At 44.1% G+C, this 24,973-nt stretch overlaps 1 protein-coding gene across 2 annotated transcripts; it reads left to right on the top strand.

The window, feature by feature from the left end:
• Positions 1 to 876: 876 nt before the first annotated feature.
• On the top strand, positions 877 to 23,861 carry NOL8 (nucleolar protein 8). 2 transcript variants are annotated; one of them, XM_056127781.1, is made up of 16 exons: positions 877 to 1,052; positions 2,098 to 2,160; positions 4,570 to 4,648; positions 6,630 to 6,765; positions 7,416 to 7,493; positions 9,670 to 11,487; positions 13,369 to 13,485; positions 14,036 to 14,158; positions 14,402 to 14,492; positions 14,996 to 15,131; positions 16,761 to 16,838; positions 18,878 to 19,149; positions 19,772 to 19,901; positions 21,189 to 21,259; positions 22,684 to 22,763; positions 23,203 to 23,861. In XM_056127781.1, the coding sequence occupies exons 1-16, from the start codon at positions 914 to 916 to the stop codon at positions 23,251 to 23,253; spliced, it is 3,462 nt and encodes a 1,153-aa protein (XP_055983756.1). In that variant the 5' UTR covers positions 877 to 913; the 3' UTR covers positions 23,254 to 23,861. The 2 variants fall into 2 exon arrangements, with proteins under 2 accessions (XP_055983756.1, XP_055983755.1); XM_056127780.1 differs by having other exon boundaries at positions 879 to 1,052; positions 14,993 to 15,131.
• The last annotated feature ends 1,112 nt before the right edge of the window (positions 23,862 to 24,973 follow it).

Raw genomic sequence — 24,973 nt, 5'->3', positions numbered from 1 at the left:
CGAACTCAGGTCGGCCAAGAAAAAAAAAAAACCTGTCTTGGAGCTGGAGTGATAGCATAGCGGGTACGGCATTTGCTTTGCACGCAGCTGACCTGGGTTCGATTCCCAGCATTCCATATGGTTCCCCAGTACCACCAGGAGTCATTCCTGAGTGCAGAACCTGTGCATTTCCGGGTGTGACCCAAAAAGCAAAAAAATAAATAAACTGTCTTGCTTCACTATTTTACCTCCTCCTGAAATTCATTTCTGTGGGGAAAGAAGACAAAGCTAGAATGCCTGTGCTGAGGTTAGGGCTTCTTGATCTAATCCAAGCATTTCCCATTTCCAGGCAGGTGGGAAACACACTTGTCTTGAATTGAACCTCTGTGTCTTGCTCCCCATTTGTCCGAGCCACTGGCAATAGAACTGTGCAGTGCCAGGACTGAGCTGGGGTTCAGATTCTTATGTTCAAAGCATGCACCCAGTCCTTTGGGCCATCTTCTGATACAAGAGGTAGATTTGAATTCCAGCTCTGAAATGTCACAGTTGTGATCTGGAACAAGTTGCTACATTTTCTTAGCCTCTGTTTTCTTATTTGTTAAAGGAGAACAAAAATAGGTTTAAGACATCAGGGTTTGGGCTGGAGTAATAGTACAGCAGGTAGGGTGTTTGCCTTGCATGCAGCTAACCCGAGATCGATTCCCAGCATCCCATATGGTCCCCGAGGCACCGCCAGGAGTAATTCCTGAGTGCAAACCCAGGAGTAACCCCTGTGCATCGCTGGGTGTGACCCAAAAACCAAAAATAGATAATTTTAAAATAAAGAAATAAATAATGAGGGTTTGTTTGAATCGAGAAGAACTAATGGAAAAAAACTCTCCTCTTTAGATAGAAGATTGTTTCGGCCCCCCCTGCTGAATATAGGCCAGCCTTCATGAAAGCCAGCAGCGAACTGAAGCGCCTCTATGTAGGCGGCCTCGGCCACAACATTTCTGAAGCTGACCTCCAACAACAGTTTGGCAGATTCGGAGAAGTTTCTGATGTGGAGATCATTACACGCAAGGATGACCAAGGTAAAATCCATAGTCTTGAGGATAGATAAGGGTGGGTATAGCTCAGTTCAGCCTTCACAGAACATACCCTACCCTGTGACCTAGAGGTCTCTTATGGATGATTCTGAAGTGAAATAAATTTTTAATTTCCAACCGATTGGGGGAAAGGAAGGAGGTATGAGCCACACTTGGCAGTGCTTACTCCTGGCTCTGCACTCAGGGATCGCTCCTGGCATGGCTGGGAATCAAACCCAGGTCAGCTGCATGCAAGGAAGACACTGTACTTTGGCCCCAGGCAAGTATCTGATTTCTGAAATGTGTCATTTTTATTCATTTTCAGATTCTACTCTTCATGACATACTCTTCTAAATAGACTATTATACACATAAAATTGAATTATTTCTATTGGTTTTCTTTTTTCAGCTTTTTTTGCAGCTTTTGAATTTTGATTGCCACGGGTTTTTGTTTCTGTTTTTGTTTTTAAAACAGGCAGCCAAACCAGCAAGGGAGACCAAGTGTGGGAGAAAGGGGTGCGCCAGGGGGATGAAATTATGCTCTATTGGTAATAAAGCTCCAAGTTCATCCCATCATGGATTTCATAGTCCTCGGCGCCATATGGCCCTTGAAAACCATGTACCACTTCTTCAATGAAGTCCTTTCCAACAGGTGCCAGTCTGGGCGTCAGTCAGCTTAAGTTCCTCGATGGTGTCATTCACGTTGCACTTAAAACAGACCTTCTTGCCCAGATGGTTGTTAAAAGCATCCTCAGTTATTCTCTCTGACACTTGAATTACCTGGAACCTGCTGAGAACACCAATTCGACACCAGAGTGTGGAGCGTGGATTCAATACTTGAATTATTTTTTTAAATTTTTTTTCCCCTCGGAATATTTTGACAATCATGCCTAGAAAGAAAAATCCGAATTTTATATGTTCTTAAAAATAAATAGGACTTTTTTTGGCCTACGAAAAATTTAGTTTCAAAGAGATTTTTGAACTCTAAAAGCTTTATTTTATGCTTTTTTTTTTTCCAGATAAGATCTAACATGCACTCATTTATATTTTAGGAAACCCACAGAAAGTCTTTGCATATATCAACATCAGAGTTGCAGAAGCAGACCTGAAAAAGTGTAAGTGCACTGAATGTTGTTCGTATAATCTGTATAATCTATTGATTCATGTCATTTTGTTATTTGACCTAACTTTGATTTTATTTATTTAAGTAAATTATTTCCCCTTTCCTTCCCTTGACTATGATGAGCTGCACACTGGTTGCAGTGCTCTCATACTTGATGACCATTTTGATTGGGGGTAGAGGGTACACCTGGTATTGCTCGGGGGTAACTCCTGGCTCTGCACTCAGGAATCACTTCTGGCAGTGCTCGGGGCCATATGGGATGTCAGGGATCAAGTCCAGGTAGGCCGCATGCAAGGCAAGCATTCTCCCTGCCGTACTATTGCTTCCGTCCCTACAAGTGTACCCATTTTATTGCACCAAAGCTCTGACTTGATGTTGCTGATCACACTCCACCCGCGGAACAGCACTGGGGATCACACTCACCAGGCAGAATTGAGAGTCCTGAACCACACACCAGTGCCTACCACAGTGATTTTTAATTCTGAACCTCAACAACCACTTTTTTATTTCTTCATTTTTGTGGTGCCTGGTATCAGCCCCAGGGCATCACATATGCAAAGCATGAACTCTGCTACTAAGCCATATCCTAGGCCCTCAAGCAGCTACTTAAAAGTAACCCAAGGCAGGGCTGGAGCGATAGCTTAGCAGGTAGGGCATTTGCCTTGCATGCGGACGACCCAGGTTCGATTCCCAGCATCCCATATGGCCCCCTGAGCACCGCCAGGGGTAATTCCTGAGTGCAGAGCCAGGAGTAACCCCTGTGCATTGCCAGGTGTGACCCAGAAAGTAAAAAAAAAAAAAAAAAAACCAAGGGAAAACCATATTTAAGGAGAATGCTATGATCCTCTGACTAAGCGCCCTTAGGTCCATAGCATTTGGTATCAGTGGATAAGTTGTAGTACGTTGGTAGTAGTTTGTGGAAAATGTAATTCTCCAATATTTTGGATAAGGGACAAAACTTTCATATGAAAATTTTGCTTGTTAATCCCCTCTTCCACGTCTTCCCAATGTCCCTTTTTATGTCCCTTTTTTCTTTTTTTGGTTTTGGACCACACCCAGCAGTGCTCAGTACTTACTCCTGACTTTTGTACACAGGGGGATCACTCCTCCAGGTGCTTGGGAACTTTTTGTTGTACAGGGATCAAACTGGGATCAGTTGTATGCAATGCAAGTACCTTAGCCACTTTGTCTTAAACAGATGATTCTTTGTCATTGAAGGGGAAGGTTTTAGAGCATGCCTAAGCCCATATCCTTGCATTTATAAAATCTCTACAGTCAAGTTTAATAAAGTGAAGGCCTGATGTAAAGACAGAGAAATCATCTGTAGAGCCATCGATGTACTAATGGAGTTAGTTATTTGGATGTGGAAGCATCAGTAGATGCCAAAAGGGGAACATGCAGATTGCAAAAAGATTGTGGGCCTTTTGTAGTTTCATTTGCAGAAACTGGACAAGTAAATAAGATAGGACTTCCGGGAGGGGGATAGAGCTCTGTGATAGAGTGCATGCTTGCATGTCACATGTGTGAGGCCTTGGTTCAATCCTCGGCACCAAACAAAAAATAACCCTTATCAGCTCTGTGTGACCTGAGACAAGTTATTTAGATGTCTAAACCCCAGATCACTTATTTGATGTATAACAAAGATATTGCTTGCCTAAATCTATCATAAAAATTAAGTTGAGTAAGACCTTTGTCTTACTATAATACTAACGAAACTTGTTTGTGTGTGGTTAATATTAAGATGATAGCAGATGCACTGAAAAATGAGCTAGCATCAGAGTTGATTTTCTTTGTTTCTTTCCTCCTTTTTTAAATTTTTTTGTGGGTGGTTTGTTTTTGTAACACCAAACAGTGCTCAGGGCTTATTCCTGGTGGGATTGGTAACCTTATGGGGTGCCAGGGATCAAACTCTGATCAGGCACGTACAAGGCAAGTGCCAAAGCCTCTCTACTATCTCTGACCCCTAGTTTAAACAGTTTTATCACTTACAGCAAGTTACAGGGTGATAGTTAATATGCAATAGTAATAAAAACGTGCAGCTTGCATTAATCTGTCATAAGTTTGTGTGGGTTGTAGCAGTGAAAAATTCAATAGTTGTCAGCACCCTCCAGAGATTCCTGGCTTTCATTTATAGGTGTATGATTGATTTCACAGTCAGTGTATTTATCTTACTCGTGTCTTCTAGTAACAGATGTAGGGACTATAAAGATTCCCTTGGCACATGGTCTAGGTAAAGACCAGAACTTAAGCCTTCTCTCCTCTTGTCTCAGTGTTTTTATTACAGTTTTTCTGTCACTTGGTGATCAATAGGTTTGCTTTTCTTGATAATATGTACTTAAAAAGAAAATTGAAATGATTTTTGTATCGTTCTGTGGTTGGGTAATAGTCCTTTATTTTATAGGTATGTCTGTCTTAAACAAAACCAAATGGAAAGGTGGAACATTGCAAATTCAACTAGCAAAAGAAAGTTTTTTGCACAGGTAAGAAGCTGCAAGGATTTAAGACCTGCTTATATTGAAAGTTTGTGGGTTGGTGGGCACTCCCGAGCAATGCTCAGGGAGGGCCAGGACAACTCCTGATGGTACTTTGCCAACTGAGTTAGGAGGTTGACCTCAAGCCCAGCACTGCTGGACGCCAGCAGGGCCTCCCTAGCAATGCTCAGGGACTGCCCAGGCTCCTCCCAACAGTACATGCACTGTGCCATGCCAGGGATTGGATTTATACAGAGAAGGCATGCGTCCGTGACTCTGAGTACTCTTTCTTGCCCTATACAGTCATTTAAGTAATTTACAACTAGCTAGTAATACAGAGTGAACTACAGAGCCCACTGAAAAAGAGTTCATGAACTTGTATATGTGTAGTTTATGCCAGCATTGCTCGTGCAGCTGCAGACTGGAATCTGCCTTGCATACTGGTCCAGCAATCCTAACCAAAGTGGCAGACCCATGGTTTCCAGCCTTGCAAGACCTGTGTATAAGTGCTAGTCAGTGGACCAGTGGTTGAAGTTCACTGGTTTAATATATATATATAAGTAACTTCATCTATTTTAACATGACCTTTTTTTTTTTAATTTTATTTATTTATATTGACTGATTTTTTTTTTTTTTTTTTTTTTTTGCTTTTTGCTTTTTGCTTTTTGGGTCACACCCGGCGATGCACAGGGGTTACTCCTGGCTCATGCACTCAGGAATTACTCCTGGCGGTGCTCGGGGGACCATATGGCATGCTGGGAATCGAACCCGGGTTGGCCGTGTGCAAGGCAAATGCCCTATCCGCTGTGCTATCACTCCAGCCACTTAACATAACCTTTTGTGGCAATAATAGATCATGCCCTTATCAACTGGAGTAATAGTCCAGCAGATAGGGAGCTTGCCTTGCATGCAGCCAACCCAGGTTCAATCCCTGGCACACCGTATGGTCTCCCAAGCCCACCAGGAGTGATCCCTGAGCATTGCCAGGTGCCCCCCCCCCCCCCAAAAAAAAAAAAGAACAAGACAGGGAAACAAATCATAGCATTTTAAGACCCTAAAGTATTCACAGGGGCTGGAGCAATAGCACAGCGGGTAGGGCGTTCGCCTTGCACGCGGCCGACCCGGGTTCAATTCCCAGCATCCCACATGGTCCCCTGAGCACCGCCAGGGTTAATTCCTGAGTGCAGAGCCAGGAGTAGCCCCTGTGCATCGCCAGGTGTGACCCAAAAAGCAAAAAAAAACGGTATTCACAGGGAGAAGAGATGTGAGTTTGGGAGCTTTCAGATTTGGAAATTTTTCAGGAATGTGTAGATGTAGCAATCAGAATTGATCAGAATGTTCCCTACCAAGGAAATGATGCTGAAAAATAACATCTCAAACAAATGCAAAAGAGCATACCAGAGTCCTGTTTGAAGAGCGAAGTCTTGTGAGAGAAGCGAGGTTGCATTTTGTTCTTCTCCCAAGCTGGAGGCAATGTGGCCTTGCTCATGAGCAGTGGTTACGTGACCTTGGTGGCACTTAAACGGTTGCCATGTGCAAGCATGGGGACTCCAGGCGTGATTCGACAGTCAGGCACACAGCACTGCTGTGTTGAAACACTGTGTAGCGGTGAATTTGGCCTGAAGAGCAGAGGTTGCTGGCTGCTCTACAAGAGGGCGCATGACGCAGAAGGCAAGATGTCAGCGCAGGGGGCCAAGCCTGAAGAAAGAGACTGGGGAGCTTAACTGGAAGGGTAAGAGGGCATCTTCCCCAGTAGGTAGAATTAATCAAGACTTGCAAAAAGTGGTCTTTGTAAAATAGCTTTTCCAGGGGAAGAGCAAAGAGATCGAGGATGGGTTAAAATGCCCACAGTAAGTAAGTTGAAAGGGCAAAAATAGAGAAACCTAAGTTTTCTAGTACTAAAACGAAATAGAATCACACACACCAAATTTGGTATCTAGTTGGTTTGACTTTTTTTATTTTTTTAAATATGTTTTTCTTTTTGCGACAGATTGGCCCAAGAGAGAGAAGAAGCAAAAGCCAAAAATGAAGAATCAGCACGAGGCAAGAGCAGCTTACTGGAAAAGAGGGCCAGCATGGACTTCCAAGGGAAGGGAGTCCCAGGGACAGAAGTTCCAGGGCACAAAGTGAGTCACCCCCACTGGCCTGGCTCACCAGGACCTGGGACCTCCTCCTGTGAGCATCACGACAGGAGTTACTGCTTTCCCCCTTGCTTTGAAGCAGTTGACTTAGGTGCTGCTTTATGTTCTTTAAGGTCTTGGGTAGACATGTTTGTGCCCCATTTTAGCGAAGGAGATGTCAAAACCCAAGTGGGTTGTACCCCAAAGAGTCTAAGGAGTGAGAAGAATATACTGATTCAAATTTTCTTTTTCTAACAGCTGGTGGTTCAGTTTGGATTTGGCTTTTTGCAGAGGTGGAGGGAGTTTGGGGTCCTACCCAGTGGACCCGGTCCCGGGGATGCAACCAGGGCCTCCTGCATACAGAGTTTGCACATGAGGCCTCTCGGCTACCTTCCCCGACCCAGCTTATGGTGGTTTTTGTGAAACATTCTACCTGGGTTAGAAGGGATCGATAGTTGCCCAGGTTTTCCTTTTTCCTTCCTTATATTTGAAACTCACGTTAAATTGTCAAAAAAAAAAAAAAAATAACCCTGACAGTTATGGTGCGTGGTAAGCTCAGTGTTTTCTTCAAATTTTACAATGTGATTAATCTTTGTCGTCCATTATACTTTATGTACATGTATGTATAAATACTTATGTAATTATTTTTCTTTTAGAATTGGGTTGTGAGTAAATTTGGACGAGTCTTACCTATCCTTCATCTAAAGAATCAACAAAAACGTAAAATATCCTTTGTCATTGCCCTCTTGGGGTAACTGTTAATCACTGTGAATGATACTTCGTCCATTTACTTCTTCCATTTAGAATTGCTCTACCTCTTTTAGGTAAAATTCTTCAGTGTTTGTTTGCAGTTTTCATGTTCCCAAATTTCTAGGCACCATCAGGCCTACCTACGTGTGTGTGTGTGTGTGTGTGTGTGTGTGTGTGTAAAGTAATTAGAGAACGAGATAAGAAATCTTTGTGAGGTTTCTTACATAACATAAATGTTGACTGTCACAGAAGCATTTTCACTTCCTAAAATGTTTATCCATTTTTATTTGACATAGCTTTAGAGGATAAGAGAACAGGGATTAGCATTCCGATACCAAAGCATACCATCCATGGCTTATGCTTGAATGTAGTTTTTGATAAACTCAAATTGCAACCCCAGGATTTGTAGAAGGCTTTGGGAGAACTGGGAATGGAGACCATTTCACATTCATAGAAAAGTGGCAGGAAGAAGTACAGGGAAGAAGCAAAGAGCAGATCGTCTATAGAGAGGCAGGAAATTGATGGAGTAACTGAAATCCAGAAGGAAGGAATTCTGATACCTTTTCCACTGAAGAAGTAAGGTTAGATTGTGGAATGCCTTGGATTTCTAGATGTTGTCTCAGTGTCTGGGCACAGGATGAATTTGGTGTATGCGTCAGCTCTTGTCCTATATGTAAGTCAGAGATACACAGCTAGCCTGGATGTTTCAGACATGAGATAGAATTTATGCAGTGGTTACAGCAATAGTTCAGTGTGTGAGGCGCTTGCCTTACATGCGACTGACCTGGGTTCATTCCCCAGAATCCCATATGGTTCCATACACCCTGCCAGCAGTGATCACTGAGTGCAGAGCCAGGAATAACCCCTGAACATGGCTGGATATGGCTCCTAAACCAAATACATCAATAAAGGAACAAGAAGCTAGTGACAATTTTCCAAAGATAAGTAGCAAACTACACCTACCCTGCATGCCCTAAGAGCACAGGCTACAGCTGCTGCTTCATTCTCTTTGTTAATAGCTCAGAAGTTAGAAGCCACCTTCTGGCTTCCCACCAGTGGCAGCCACTGATGGCAGAGACTAGGGCATTAAAATAGAGGATGATGCTAATAACCGAACTCACAACTCTCATAATTGGTATGTTTAGTCTTTATTACATGAGCTAAGGGCTTTTTCATAACTGCTAAGTAAAAGCAACTTGCTGGATGATAAATTTTAGGCAATCAATAAGTGTCTCTTATCTTCATGGCCTATTGACTTTTTGTTTGTTTCTCTGTTTGCTTTTGAGCCATACCTGGCTGTGCTTGGGATCACTCTGGTGGAATCGAGGGACCATGGATGCCAGGGATCAAACCTGCTCAGCCATTTGCAAGGCAGGCACACTACCCATTGTCGTATAGCTGTGACCCACATAGTTTATTGACTTTAAGTTGTATCTTTCTTAATACTGTCAGCAATAAAAAAAAAAGAAAAGGTCAAGCAAATAATTTGTAGCTATTGAGGATCTGTAAAATGTTCTCCAGTGAACAAGTAGAATGTGAAGTAGCTAGTACTAAGTTAGGAGAGACATGTGTTCCAGTCCTGGGCTTCCCTCAGTACTCTGATGCACATTATTTTTTCAGTGCCTAAGTATCTTGAGTGAGGACTGGAGCAATAATACAGTGGGTAGGGTGTGTTGCCTTGCTTACGGCCACCCTGGCTTTGATCACTGGCATCCCATATGGTCCCCTGAGCACCAAAAGTATTTCTGAGGGCAGAACCAGGAGTAGCCCCTGAGCATCGCTGGGTATGACCCAAAAAGCAAGAGAGAGAGAGAGAGAGAGAGAGAGAGAGATCCCAAAGTGACAGAAAACAGATTTAGGTCCTCTATGCCTTAAAGTTAATTTGAATTTGTTCGCTTGCAATAACCACACACACAACTTAGATCACTCCTGCCATTTGACTATGATAGTGCTTGGCTTTCACTTCAAAGTTGCATTCGAAAGACCTTATGGTCACCTGGTGAAGTCTTATTTGAAAGGATCCTGCAGAATGATGATAAGGTAAATGATTTGCTTAAGATTGACTTATTGCTCCTTTTACTTCACTCTAGACACACACTTTCCTAAAACTTAGTGCCTTTTTGTGTGAGCATGTACCTTGACTTGAGTAACATCATCAAGTATGATCCATCAAAATACTGCCACAATTTAAAGAAGATAGGGGAAGATTTCACAAACACTGTACCGGTATCCAACCTTACTTGGGAAATGGAAGGAGGAGATGATCCAATGAGTAAGAAACGGCGAGGAGAGTTCTCTGACTTTCACAGCCCTCCCAGGAAGATACTAAAAACACAGAAGGCTGAAGTTTCCAATGGATTTACAACTTTGAGACCACAGTCTGGTTTGCTAACAAAGAGTTCACATTTTGTACAGCAAAAAACCACACAGAAAACACTTAATGGTTCCGTTACTTCTCCATCACCCCAGATCTCATGTACTAATAATACTCAGAAGAAAACTAAAAATCTATTTCTTGTGAATTCTGGCTTGGAAATGCCTGGTAACAGGAATCATATGTCTGATGATACCGATTCTGAGGATGAATTAAGACTAATGATTGCAAAAGAGCAAAACTTGACAAGAACTATGAAGTCCTATGCAGATGAATCTAAAAATGATTCCTTTGAAGTTGTAAAGGATGATTTCAAATCAGATATTCAGAACCGTGGTTCTTCCACAGGTTTAGGCATCAGAAATGATGATTGTGATGATAACGGTAAGGCAAGTGATTGCGACTATGATTCAGGTGATACAGACGAAATCATCGCAATGAAAAAAACTGCTGGGAAGGTTAAAAGTGATAAAAAGAAAAATTATTCAAAAGAGTGTGAGCTTTCTGACCACCATAGTAAAGTCCAAAAGAAAAACAACAGCATAGCGCAGGCCTTCAGTCAAGGAGGTAAGCTTCCTGCTTGTGAGTCTCCGTCCATCTGCAGTGGCAGTGACGTCACTGATTCTAAATCAGAATCAGAACCATCCGCAGGTGAGGAGGAGTATGACGCTATGATGAAAAACTGTCTCCGTGTGAATCTCACTTTGGCTGATTTGGAAGAGTTGGCGGGCAGGGACTCGGAAACTCCAAGAGAGAATGCTCAGGGCTACAGCCAGGAAACTACCACCACACTTAGCAGACCTTCCAAAGGCCCAAAGGCTCCCAGTGGTGGCCGCAGAGGCCAACGGTGTGTGAATCCTGAGGAAATTGTGGCTTCCCTTTTAGAAGAAGAGAACAGCTATGCAGTTCAAAAGCCAAAGGAAAACAATTTCAAGCCAAAATTCCAGGCTTTTAAGGGAATCGGCTGTCTCTATGAAAAGCACTCAGAAAATAAATCTTTAAAAGAGAGTGTTGCCATAAACAGTGGTATTAATAAAGACGCAAATTCTTTGAAGCTGGAGAGTCCAAGCGACATTCCCTTGGAAAGAGTATCTTCATCTGCTAATGGCTTATCAAGCAGTCTCGCTCCTTTCCAACAGACGAAGAAGGCAAATGACCCAGACCATGCTCGGCCTCTAAAGAGACAGTCCATGTCTCAGAGCCTGAGTGTTAAGACGGTGTCCTCTAGCTGCCCAGTAAAGGGAACAGATAGCCCTGCTGCTGGTCCACAGGCCAATAGGAAATCTTTAAGTTCTGGCGCAAAAACTCCTAGGCCTGGCTCTGATAAAGGTTGTTGCCAGAGGACTGCAGAGATAGGCGGACGCTCTGAAAAAACCCATCGTCTAAACAACTGCACAGCCCCTGAGAAATCACCATCGCGCACTTGCAAGAGAGACACTCAGGAAAGCAAAACTGATTCCTTGCCTTGTGCTACTCACTCACCAGATGTTAGTGCCACAGATAAGCAGGCTGAAGATAACCAAAAGCGCTTAGCAGCCTTGGAGGCAAGGCAGAAGGCGAAGGAAGCACAAAAGAAGCTGGTTCATGATGCCCTGGCCAATTTGGTGAGTAGATTTTTAGTGTATGGATTAAATGAGAACCCTCAGAGCTGTCATTGTGACCAAAATACAGGCAAGGAGGTTAGAGGTACTAGTGAGCAAAAGGCTGCTGACGCTGGACTGTATTGTCCAGGCTGTAGAGACAGGAGCCTTCGGGGTACAAGGATTAGTTATGCAGCAGTTAATGCAAGTGGGTCTTGGTAAAGTGCAGCTTGCAAACCAGTTCACCCTTACTTTGGGGCAGCTGCCAAGCTCAAAGTGGATTTTTTATTTTTAAGAGGTTGTTTAAGAAGAAAGGGAGAAAAGACAGGCAAAACCTAAATTTTTGTTTGACTTTGAGGCCATAACCAGTGATGCTCAGGTGTTTCTCCTGACTCTGTACTCAGGAATCACTTCTGGTGGGGCTCCGGGGACCATTTGGGATGCCAGGGATCAAACCTGGATCTGCTGTATGCAAGGCAAATGCACTACCTGCTATGCTATCCCTCCAGACCCCCAAACCTAGAGGGTTTTTTGGTTGTTGTTGTGTTTTTTTTAACTCTTATTTTTAATCAAATTTTTCACAATATTTGATTACATTTAATATTCGAACATCAGTCCCATCACCATTATACCTTCCCACCACCATATTTCCATCCTGAACCCCAAACCCTTCTCCCCAGGCAGAACGAAAATAATTTATTTTATATTTCTTATTAAGAATAATCCACTAAAAATGAGGTAGAAAAGGTTTCTTAGAGGACAGTGTGTGAAGATTGTTGTATTTCACCCAGGAGCCATTAAGCCCTTCTGTAAGAGATTAGTAACATGTTGTTAAAGGTTGAGCTTTGTGTGCTTATGTATATATCTGTATAAATGTATTTTCTTCTAATGTTGGTTGCCTTCTACTTTGAATCCAATCAAATATGATGTGCTACTCTTGGTATATTGTTGGTGTAAAGTATGAGATGTCGCCCAGCCTTAAATGAGGTTGCACGGTTCAGGAATAGGTTCAATCAGGGTGAGGCTTGTCCGAGCATGAGGAGAGCTGCCTTGAGCAGGGCGGCACTTGAACTCTGGAGGTTTTCAGCTGCTGGGGCTGGCTCCATTGGGGCGGGGAGGGGAACTCCTCCACTTCCCTCTGGGTTGCCCCAAATGAAAACCTAGAGTTTTTATCTCTGACCTTTTTTTTTTTTTTTTTTTTTAGCTTTTTGGGTCACACCTAGAAATACACAGGGATTACTCCTGGCTCTGCACTCAGGAGTTACTCCTGGCAGTGCTCAGGGGACCATATGGGATACTGGGAGTTGAACCCGGGTCGGCCGCATGCAAGGCAAACACCCTACCCACTGTGCTATCTCTCCAGCCCCTATCTCTGACCTTTTATAGGAAGAGTTTCCCCTCCTTGGGGCAGGAGTACAGCAGGTAAGGTACTTGCCTTGCATGCAGACAACTCGAGTTTGGTCCCTGGAATTCCATATGGTTCCCAGCATTTCATATGGTCCCCCAAAAAGCCCTGTTAGGAGTAATTCCTGAGTGCAGAGCCAGGAGTAACCCCGGAGCATTGCCGGTGGCCCCAAACCCCACCGCAACCCATGAAAAAAGGAGTCTGTTCCCCACCCCCCCCTTTGTCACAGACAGTTTTGGGTAAAGCCTCTTCAAGGAAAACTCTGCTGAGAAGAGCCGTCACACAAGGCAAATCTGGAGTTCAGGAAGCCTCTTGGAGGTTGTGCTGGAGGACTGAAAGCAGTTCAGTTTAGGGACTTGGTCGCTAGTAAGAGACAGAGAGAAAGGTCAGGCCCAAATTCCTCTCTCGGGAGTTAACAGTGACATCACCTTCACAGGCTGACTGTGGAGGAAGGATGGGCCTTGAATGCTGCTGCTGTGATCCTTTTGTCCCTGCTCTAGGATGGTCCCGCCGAGGCCAAGCCAAGCCACATCATCTTCGGGTCTGACAGTGAAAGTGAAATGGCAGAGGCCCCGTCACCTCCCAAGCAGGCCCATTCGGGAGAGGAGCCAGCGAAAGTAAGTGCAGTGCAGAATGTCAGGTGCACCTCCTTTCATTTGTGCAGGTGAATTTGTGCAAGTTGCAGACCAAGACACCCACACGATTGCCAAGACACCCATACATTTGTCAATACACCCATGCAGTTGCTAAAGCTTCCACATGATTGCCAAGCTTAGTGTGAAATTCTGGGAACCAGGGTGAGACCTGGAAAGGATGCCCCAGACCATGCGTGCAGAGTCTACCTGGGCCTTGGAGATTTTCTCCCACATAAACCTTTCCTGCACAACCTCAGCAAAGGAGTATTAATAACAGAAAAACCCCCATACATGTTTCCTAACACAGTAACCTTTCCTCCTACATCCAAGCTGCCAGGCACGGAACACCAACGTGAGCATTTCCCTCGAACTACACCCACCTGTTTCTGGAGGCTATATTAGATTTTTCTTTTCTTTTTTTTTTTTATTGCTGAAATGTGAATGGGGATGTTACATAATAAAAAATGTTGGTTGTCTCAGTCACTAATAAGCATTTATATTTCTTCTCTCCCCCACCCCCACCCTGTCACAGAAAGCTTTGGGTAAAACCTCAGGAAAGCTGTTTGACAGCAGCGCTGATGAAGAATCTGCCTCTGAGGATGACGAGGAGAGGTTCCGAATCAAACCTCAGTTTGAGGGCAAAGCAGGACAAAAGGTTAGTAGAGACTGGAAGGAACACTGTCCCATCTCCGTCTCTGCAGACAGACTCTTCCCCCCCCCTGCAAATGCCAGGTGTTCCTTTGAGACTGGTGTCTTCGTGCCCTGCTGAGGTCATACGGATGTCAGTGTAGACAGTCTCAGGGTGTGGAAGGCACAAGCAAAGCTTGTGCCTTTGTTCTCCAGCGGCAGCGGTTTCCTGGGGCCGTGGCTCTCTCTCATGTGTCTGCTCTGTCTGCAGCTCATGAATTTACAGTCTCACTTTGGCACTGACGAACGATTTCGCCTGGATTCCCGATTTCTGGAAAGTGAGAGTGAAGAGGAGCAGGAAGGTAAATGCTGCATGTGCCACAGGACTCTGGCGTCAGAGCTGGGGCTGCCCAAGGGGACCCTGACTGTCATCGTTGTGAAACGAGCCAAGAAACTGCCTCATTCCCGAGGACTCTGGGTCAGGGAGCTTGTCTGTCGTTCAGGCCGCCTTGAATTTGTACGTATTCCTTGAGACAGTTTAAATTCATGAAACTGCCGGGAAGGACAAGAGTTGAGAGTGGCCACCAAAGGAACAGGACCTTTTCCCTGTTCTGACCCCGGCAAGAGAGAAAGAAGGGTTTCCACCTGGCAGGGTTGGCCACCATGAGGCTGTGTGATCCAGAGAGAAGTGTCCAACTCTCTCACGGAGTGCATGGGGGTGCAAGTGCAGCTGACACGCCGGGCATGTTCTCTCTGAGTCTGTCCTCCTTTGGAGGTATTCAACGGGAGTGAGCCATTTGTTGATGAGATAGCTCAGGTTATGATTCCCAAGAGATTTACTAATTATTGGTTTCCCTCTCAGAAGTAAATGAAAGAAAATCTGCTGAGGACGAAGAGCTTGCAGCAGAAAAACTGAAAACCCTGAATGTTATGCAGAGTGTCCTACAGATCAACTTAAACAATTCCACAAGCAAAAGCTCGGTGACTGCTAAGAAATTTAAGTATGATTTCTGTTCCATCTCATTTTCTTTTCCTTTGCCATAAATCCTCTTTTTTTTTTTTGACATAAAATAAGAGCTATTTTTTTAAAAATTCCTTTTTAATAGCCTTCTTGAAATCAATCGGTTTAAAATAAGAGCTTTTGGGGGACCTATAGCACAGTGGGTAGGGTGTTTGCCTTGCATGCAGCCAACCTGGTTTCGATTCCCAGCATCCCATATAGTCCCCTGAGTGAAGAGCCAGGAGTCAGCCCTGAGCATCGCCGGGTGTAACCCAAAAAAGCAAAAAAAAAAAAAAAATAAGGGTCCTTTTTTTTGTTTTTGTTTACATTTTATTGATTAAGGTTCTGTGACTGATAAGACTACTATTTGGTGGTTTCCCATGCACCTAATCCCAACAACACACTCAGCACAGTATGCCCATATCCCTCCTCCAAGGACCCCCACAGCCCCCTCCCTTTCAGACCGGCCACACACACCCATCTCAGTTTTGTGGATCAGTTCTCATATTACCTTTGGCCCCTTGTTGCTTAATACCTTGCTGTGTATCTAGATCACACCTATGAGTGAGATCATCCTGTCCTTTTCCTCCTAACAGACTTCACTCAGCATAATACATAATACTAGTTCCATACATGTTGCTGCAAACTGCATCATTTTTTAACAAGAGCCATTTTAAACTGCTTAGGAAGGGCAGTTGACAATGCATGTCAAACCCTTACAGAAATAATAGCTTTTGATCCAATAGATCGCATCAAGAGATTGATGTTAAATTAATTCTGTATTTATGTACTTAGATGTTTTAGTAGTATTGCTTTCATGAATGAAACAAAAGTACAGTGGTTTAAATAGTTGAAAATCTGGCAAAACAAGATAAAAGCTACTGTTCATAGTGGAAAATTTTAAACATAAGAGTGTGGTATATTGGGCTGGAACGATAGCACAGTGGGTAGGACATTTGCCTTGCACTCGGTCAACCTGGGTTTGATTCCCAGCATCCCATGTGGTCCCCCAGCACCACGTGGAGTAATTCCTGAGTGCAGAGCCAGGAGTAACCCCTGAGCATTGCTGGGTGTGACCCAAAAAAGCAAAAAAAGAAAAGAGTGTGCTATATTAATATTGAAACCCTGTACTCCTAGACTGGAGAGATAGTACAGTATGTAGGGCATTTGCCTTGCATGCAGCCATCCCGGATTCGACCCCCAGCATCCCACATGGTCCCCTGGGCCCCCAGGAGTGATTCCTGAGTACAGATCCAGTAGTAACCCCTGAGCATTTCCAGGTGTGGCTCAAGAAAGAAAACTAAAAACCCTGTATACCATCATATAGCTTCCTTAATAACCAACATTCTCTGCCTTTACCCACTTCTGCTTTCCTAATGAGTTGTTTTATGCAAATACCAGTAGTTTGTCAATGTTTCTGTATAGATTCTAGTATGCTTATAATAATATTCCAGATTTTAAAAGATCAATGATAATTCAAAACTAGATGATTTTAAATATCCTTTCCAAAAAGATTCTAATACTCTCCTTGGGTACTGCATCTTGTTAAAATCATTGTGATGTTGGATTGTAATTTGCCACTCATCAGGTATTAATGAGTTTTCTCTTCCAACTTATCTCTTTTACATAGGGATGTCATACGTTATGATCCAACAAGGCAAGACCATGCCACCTATGAACGAAAGACAGATGATAAACCAAAAGAAAGGTAAATCACCTTCTTTTAGGAAAGGATCATGTGAATTAGTTTCTGAGCACAGAGCCAGGAGGAAGCCCTGAGGACAGCTGGCTCTTGCCCCAAAATCAAGAGAAAAAAAAAATCTCCTTTATAAATAATTTTCTATGTGGGTTCTCATGGTTATTGTGAGGATGGAGTTAAAGTTAAGTGTAAAAAACTCCGAGGGCGCCAGGGGGTGGCCCAAACGGCTTTTCCCCTGGCCGCTCAGGTTCTGGGGGAACCCTGGCCGCTCCCCCAGCCAGAGCGGCTGGACCTTGGGGCAGACGGTGAGGAGATGAGGGCCAAGCCGGTTGATTGATCAGATGCTGTTAATTCCATTCTCATCCCCATTTACTCCTGTCTTTTTTCTCTCCTTCTCTCCCGGGCCCCAGTCTGGAACCCCTCTTTCCCTTCTGGCTCTGACTCTGGATCTCAATCTGATCTTCTCCCCCAACCCACTCTTACAGTCTAGTTGAATCCCCAAACCATGGGGCTGGAGCAATAGCACAGCGGGTAGGGCGTTTGCCTTGCACGCGGCCGACTCGGGTTCGGTTCCCAGCATCCCATATGGTCTCCTGAGCACCGCCAGGGGTAATTCCTGAGCGCAGAGCCAGGAGTAACCCCTGTGCATTGCCGGGTGTGACCAAAAACCAAAGAAAGAAAAATCCCCAAACCATGAGGGGCTGGGCTTACACATAGGTGTGGTCACAATCAGTAGGGGTAAAGTTCTTTCTCTCGGGATGCTGCCTCTAGGACAGATTCGCTTTCAGCAGGAATCCTACGGGTGTGTTTCTCCTCTCCTTGTCCAGCAAACATATAGGCATTCATAATATTAATCTTTTTGTATGGACACAGTAAGAGATATGCCTTAAGCTTATAGAATTGTTCTCCTAGGGTCATCTCGATCTCAGACTATGGTGCTCAGGCCAAATTAGTCTTTCCTATCCCTAGCAGGGGCCTAGTCTTGTCTTTACTTTTGGATCATGACAGCATTTGTCACGATCAGCTCTTTACTTATAGTTAAGAATTGTGGTGCTTTGGCCAGGCCCATCTTGATGCCAGGGTAGCACATAGCTTACCACTTGCCCTGGTTCCATCCAGTCCCTTGTTGGGACCGTGCTTTTGGGGGCTCTAGGAAGTGAGGGCAACTGAGGCTTAAGTTGAGAAAGCAGATGCCCGGAAATGAATAATGTTCGAAGCCAATTAAATCCCATATTACAGAAGCATAATATTGTCTTCTTATGTCTATACAAAAGGACATTGCTTTAAAGTAAACTATTCAAAAGATGGAAGGAGAGGAGACAGGCAATATTAACTTACAATGTAAGTTCAGTGTCCTAGAAAGATCTGACCTTACAAATTAACAGAAACTGATTAGGGGAATAAGCTGATTAACTGTTTGGGGAAGAGAGCATAAAGAAGTAGTTACAAATAAACAAAAGAATGGGAGCTCTGGGATGGGTGTGACCCGATCAATCTAAGCTTCCTGAGGAAGGACAAAACAGTGTTATCCTACAGTTAAGGTGTTTTATTTATTTGGGTTTTTTTTTTTTCTTTTTACCCTTTTTTGGAGGAGGGTCTATTTCTGGGCCACACACCTGACAGTGCTCAGGGCTTATTCCTGTCAGTGCTCAGGGGACTAATTGCTGTGCTGGAGTTGAAGCCTTACCCTTGCACCAACTCTCCAACCACCACAGTGTTTTTCTTTACTCAGAGCATAAGATATTCCCAGACTGACTTTCGAGTTCTATTTTTTTATTGAATCACTGTGAATTACAGTTACAGTCATTCGTGATTAAATTTCAGTCTCAAAGCTCCAATACCCGTCCCTTTGCCAATATCCATCACCAGTGTCCCCCGTTTCCCTCTTGCCTACTGCCTTCCTCTTTGACAGACACTTTTTCCTTTCTCTTTTTTCTTTTTCTGCACTGTGGTTTACAGTTGTGGTTTACCAACAGGGGTCATGCATATCACTTTACCTCCTTTCCAGACTGACTTTGTGATGCCCGTGTTTGTATTTATCAATTCAGTAAAGCAAAACGGAAGAAAAAAAGAGAGGAAGCCGAAAAGCTACCTGAGGTGTCTAAAGAAATGTATTATAACGTTGCTAAGGATTTAAAAGAAATATTCCAAAGTACCAGAGATATCAGTGAAAAAGAGGAGATCTCGCCCGGCAATGAAGGCGCTGATGGAGAGAGCGCTGAGGACAGCCAGGACCCCGCAGCGCTGACAGGCGAGACAGAGCAGTCCACAGGATTCACATTCTCCTTCTTTGATTCAGACACCGAGGAAGTAAAGAAAGGTATGACTTCTCTTCATCTCTTTTTTCCGATCCAACAGTTTTGAAGTCTCTGTGAATTGTCATGATTTAATGCTGAAGAAAAGGCTCTTTTTTTTTTCCCTCAACTACGTTAATAATGTATAGTGCCTAGAGATGTATTAATAACAATAACAAAATTATCTTTGCCACATAAGGGAACAAACTTAGTTAGCTGTTAATGAAAGCAAACCAGAAAATAATGCTGCCTTCTGCCTTCTGCTGTTGTAAGAAATAGGCATGAAAATGTTATCAGGAGCATTTTCAGTCATTCTAGAAAGAGGTTTGGGGAATTGAGAATGTAGAGGCAGCTTCTTTCTCACGTGAACATCCTTTCTCTTACCATTTGATATTTTAGGTTTCTCATGCAAGCACATTTTCTCTTCTAAGGCCTTTGACCATATTGCAGTATTCCTTGTGCCCTAGAGATCGCCCTAGCAATCCTCAAAACTATGATTGTAACTTCTCTTAGTATTTGAAAATCTAAAGAGATTGTATCTACTTGAGCATTAAGAAATTGGCAGTTCAGTGATTGTACTTACCAAGGGCAAGTAATCCAGTGATCATGTTCAGGTTTACGATCACGTGTTGTTATCATGCCATATAGACACATACAGGATTGAAACAGTGAAACCTGGGAAAGTGGCCTGGCAGGGAGCCTCTCGGTTTCAAGACAGCAGCAGTTCAGAAGAGGAGGACGGAACTGAGGATGTGGAGGGTGAGAAGCCCAGCGCTGTGTGAGTATCTGCAGGTAGAGCTGAGTACTTGGGAAATTGGACTTGGGCATGCTTGCTTCGTTTTATTTGGGAGCCACACTCAGTGGTGCTCAAGGCTTACTCCTAACTCTGTACTCAGGGGTCACTCCTGGTGGTACTGGAGGAGGGCCATATGGGGTTCCAGGAATGGAACCAGGTCAGTGATGTGCAAGGCAAGTACCCTACCCACTGTACTATCGCTCTGGTCCCAGATAAGCTTAAAAGTTCTAGCGTAGGGGCTGGAGTGATAGCACAGCGGGTAGGACCTTTACCTTGTACGTGGCCAACCCAGGTTCGATTCCCAGTATCCCATATGGTCCCCCGAGCACTGCCACGAGTAATTCCTGAGTGCATGAGCCAGCCCCTGTGCATCGCCCGGTGTGACCCAAAAACAAAAATAAAAAAATGTTCTAGCTTAGCCTTTTTAAAATGGTGAATATATTTCCTCTTCCATCAGATTTGGAAAGCATTGGGTGGAGATGCCCTCTGCCAGGGTAAGCCAGCCTGGCCTGGGAGTCCCTGGTCTGGGAAAGAACGTGGTCACTGAATGGGAAATTCTGGAGACAAGGAGGGTGGAGTTGAGGCTTAAAGTGTTTTTATCATAGGGGCAGGCTGGGCATGGAGGGGTGGAAGGAGGGAAATGGGGGACCTTGTTGGTGGGAAATGTACACTGGTGAAGGAGTAGGTGTTGGAACATTGTGTGATCAAAACTCAATCATGAGGGGTGGGAGCGATAGCACAGTGGGTAGCGACTTTGCCTTGTACGCGGCTGATCCGGGTTTGATTCCCAGCATCCCATATGGTCCCCTGAGCACTGCCAGGAGTAATTCTTGAGTGCAGAACCAGGAGCAACCCCTGTGCATCGCCAGGTGTGACCCAAAAAGAAAAAAAAAAACTTAATCATGAACAACTTTGTAACTGTTTAATCTAATGGTGGTTTAATTTAAAAAAAAATTTTAATAAAGTGTTTCTTATCAGATGTGCGTAAAGAAGCCATGAATAGAGGGTAGTTATTTTAACCAGGACCAAATGAACAAAGAACAAAGCAGATGTATCTGAAGATAGTTTGTTTAAAATATTTATATTTTGAGTTTGGGGCTTCCTACAGTGGTGCTCAGGGATCCTGGATGAAACCAGGGCTGACTGCATACAGGGTAAGCACCTGAACCCCCACACTGCCTCTCTGCTATGATATTCAGTGTAAGTCTTTCTCCTTAAATATTGAAACCCAGTCAGTCAATGTTTGTTTCTCTTTTTCTCTCGATTCAGAGAAATGTCAGTTCCTGAGAAAGAAACCATAAGATTTTTCTTTTTCTCCAAAACTGATGAGCGACTTCAGGGTAAGTCATGTTTCCGATTAAGTGTAAACAGGACAGGTATAAACAACTCAGCTCTCACTATTTATTGCACACCTGATAGAACAGCATACATTCAAAAGACGACTCGATGGTTGACCCTGTGCAGTTCCTTGTATTAGCCCCTCTTAGATTCAAGCATGTCTGTAACGCTTGGGATCATGGAGCACTCTATCCCACTCTTAACCCTCCTCATTATCAACAAAACACAGTTTTTTCTAGAAGCTAGACTACAGCAAACATTTCTATGAAAACTGAGTATACTTGCTTAACTCCCTTTTTCTCTTCCAGACAAACATAATCACTTTCTTTTCTTTTTTTTTTTTTTTTTTGAGGGAGAGGGGAGTAGGGAAGGGTTGGGAGGAGGACATACCCAGTGTTGCTCAGGGATTACTCCCAGTTCGACACTTAGGAGTCACTTTAGCAGTGCTCAGGGCAACATAGTGGTTGCTGGAGATTGATCCCAGGTTGACCCCATGCAAGGCAAGCACCCTCGCTGCTGTACTATCACTTTGGCATTATCCCTTTGCAGAGGTCGGGGTGAGGTGACTGGAGATCTTAAATCCGGTGTCCATGTGGGACTGAACTTGTCGCCCAAGGTGACAATGTAGCCCCGGGTGCAGCAGCTTCTGTGCCAGCACCCAGCTGGTAGGGCTGAACTGGTCACCTTCTAAGGAAGGGATGGTGTTCGCAGTACAACCCAGCTGTATTCTTCCGGGGCTCTCCACGTTAGATGTTGGTGAACTTGACTAGATACTGAATGACCACCTGCCTGTCCTTGCCACCTACATTGGCGGGTCCATTATAATCCCCAGTAGCTCCAAACCTAGTCCCATGGCCCCAGGTATGCCTCAGAGAGGCATTTTTTTTAAGACCTTTTCCTGAGGGCTGGTCCCAAGAAGGGAAAAATTCACTCATCCCAGATTCCCTGGTGGGCAAAGAAAGGAGCTGCTCCCACTGCAGCGGGGCCTGGGCTATGTGTCCCTGACCAGCAGCTCCACTCAGTGATTGGAATCCGTGGCCTTCTGTCCCTGAACTCCAGACCCTTGGCCCTCACCTGGCCCCAGGCACAGCCCAGGCCTGGAGACTGCTACTGCATTTTCCCACCCTCGGGCTTCCCGACCTCTTGGCCCTCTGCACCAGGTGCCATCTGTGTTTGGCAGAGGAAGAATCCATTTCCTAAAACCTGGCACAAGCAGAAACCCAGTTATGCAATGATAAGGTATATAGACGGTAAAATCTTAGCAATTCTACATTTTCCTCTTAGAAAAGGTTGTATTTCGAATTAGTATGAATTGAAAAAAACAGAACAGTCCGTCAATGTTAAAAACTCGAGCAATGCTAGTACTTGAATATTTGAACATTTTGGAATTTACTGCCTCATTTGTTTTGATTTTTTCCAATGAAAGGGTCTGACTTATTCTGGAGAGGAGTGGGAGATAATATTAGCCAGAGTTCTTGGGAGGCTAGAACAAAGAGCTTACTGATGGTAAGTAGCTTTATCTCCACATCGATTGTCTCAAAATAGCTTTGGTGTTACCTTTTCTGTTAATAAAACCAGTTTTAAGTACAGCCAAATGGGCTAGAGTATGTGCTTTGCGTGCAGGAGGCCTGGGTCTGACCCCAGCACTACATGTGGTCTCATCAGCACTCCCAGGGGTGTTGCAGAGGCAATGTGCTGGGAATAGTCCAGCTCTCCTGCAGTGCCTGGGATTGAACCAAGGTCAGCAGTGTTCAGGCAAGCACCATACCTGCTGTACTATTTCTTTCGCCCTGTCGTAAACATTTTTGAAGTATAAAATTTAATTGCTCTTTATTCCATTAAGTACTTGCAACATTGTTTCTATAACCCTTAAACAAAGCTACTGAGGACCTTGAAAATTATCTCCACTTATTTTTAATGCAGGTTTTATATTTTGTTTCTCCAGGATTGTCGGAAGAAACATAAAGATGCCAAGAGGAGAGTGAAAACAAAGTAATACTTGACATCAGTGACATGTAAACTAATTTCACCTATAGAAATTGGTGATTGGGGTCCTGAGAGACAGTACAGTTGGTCAGGCACTTGCTTTGCAATGTTCGATCCTCAGGCTCCATATGGATCCCTGACTCGCCAGGAGAGAGCCCTGAGCACCACTGGGTTTGGCCCCATTCCCTGCTTAAAAAGAAGACAAGCAGAATTGGTGATTTGGAAGATAATTTTAGCTCACAAAAAAAGCTCAGAGTGAAGGAATAATCAAAATCTGGTTGGTGGATTTCACTGGACAGTTCTTTTTCTGTGAATTTCTTCAATCTTCCTGAGTAATCACTTCAGAAAAATCAACCTGAGCTTTGAAAAGAGTCAAGCATAGGGTGGTGCCTTGGGACCATTTTTTATACCCCTGCCTCTGAAACAGTGGGCATCTCCTGATGGAACAGTACGCTGACCAGACCATTTGCGTTTTCTAAGTCAGACCTTGTACGCATTGTTGACTCCCTGAAATATTTATTTTCCATTGTGTGAGATATACCTTCCCTCCATTTTGGGGGGGGTGTTTCCTAAAAGTTGAATTCAGGTCAACTTTGATTTCAGGACTTGTTTCTTGATGTGAACAAGATTAAAATGCAGACATTATATTTTTACCCTCTCGACTTGGTTGTGATGAAGGGGCTGACTCCACGTGCAAGGCCCAGGGGAGCACTCTTTGAGCTGTCGTCCTTAATAGAGGTTGTCCATTGGACCATATGGACACTAGGGTTTGTACTCCCTTACCTGTGCCTGCACACACACTCACTGCAGGGGGTGAGGGTGGGGGGTGTCACACTCTTAGCAGAAGACCGCTGATTATACCTCTGGTGCCTAGGTATGCCAGCCAGAAGTTGACATCTTGGTGGTGACACTGACATTGTCTTTTAGTTGTTCATCAGGAGTCACAGCACACTTCTCTGTGGCGAATGCCTACACCTGGATATGGGTGCAGCTGGGAAGTCCTGGTTTCACTGGGAGTCAGCAGAGCTGCTAGGTTCCACGCAATGCGTGTGGGACACCAGGGATTTGCACTCATGACCAGATGCCTACAAAGCAGCAGCTCAGTGACCCTGTGTAGTTCCTTCAGGCCCTAGAATGCAGAACTGTTGGGCCGGCAGCATAGGAGAGGTCTGTGAGAACCAGAAGTTTCTGTCTTAGCCTCCAGGAATTATTAGAGATGGGTTCGACTTTGTGTGTTAAGTCCAAGGTTTATTTTTTAATTCAAGTTTTTGGTATTTTTTTTTAAATAATCAGTGTGTTTCCTTTTTATGTGATTTTTATTTATTTATTTTTAATTTTTATTAGTGAGACACCATGAGGTACAGTTATAGACTTATAAATTTTTCGTTTTGGGTCACACCCAGCATCTCACAATCTGTTTTGCCCAAGAGCAATCCCAGGAACAGTCCCATTGCTCACAAATCAGCAATTTGGTTAGGATTCAGTTACTTCTCTCTGTTCCTGAGTGGAGGATTATGGCATTACTGGAGAGACTCACTCAGACTGGTAGGTCCCCTTCTAAGATGGCCACGTAATATCTGTCCACTCAGAGCCCATCTTGGGTTTCCTCCCAGCATAGCAACTAGGTTCAGGGGCAGACGCAGATGTCCTAAATAAATCTTAGTCCTAACCCACTGAATCAAACTGAGTTTGGTTCTACAAATCACAGCATAACTCAGACTCAAAGAAAG

The sequence above is a fragment of the Sorex fumeus genome, unplaced genomic scaffold (genome assembly GCF_029834395.1).
Source record: "Sorex fumeus unplaced genomic scaffold, SorFum_2.1 ptg000063l, whole genome shotgun sequence".
NCBI lineage: Eukaryota > Metazoa > Chordata > Mammalia > Eulipotyphla > Soricidae > Sorex > Sorex fumeus.
The sequence above is the reverse complement of the archived record's forward strand: the minus strand, read 5'-3'. Positions and strand labels throughout refer to the sequence as shown.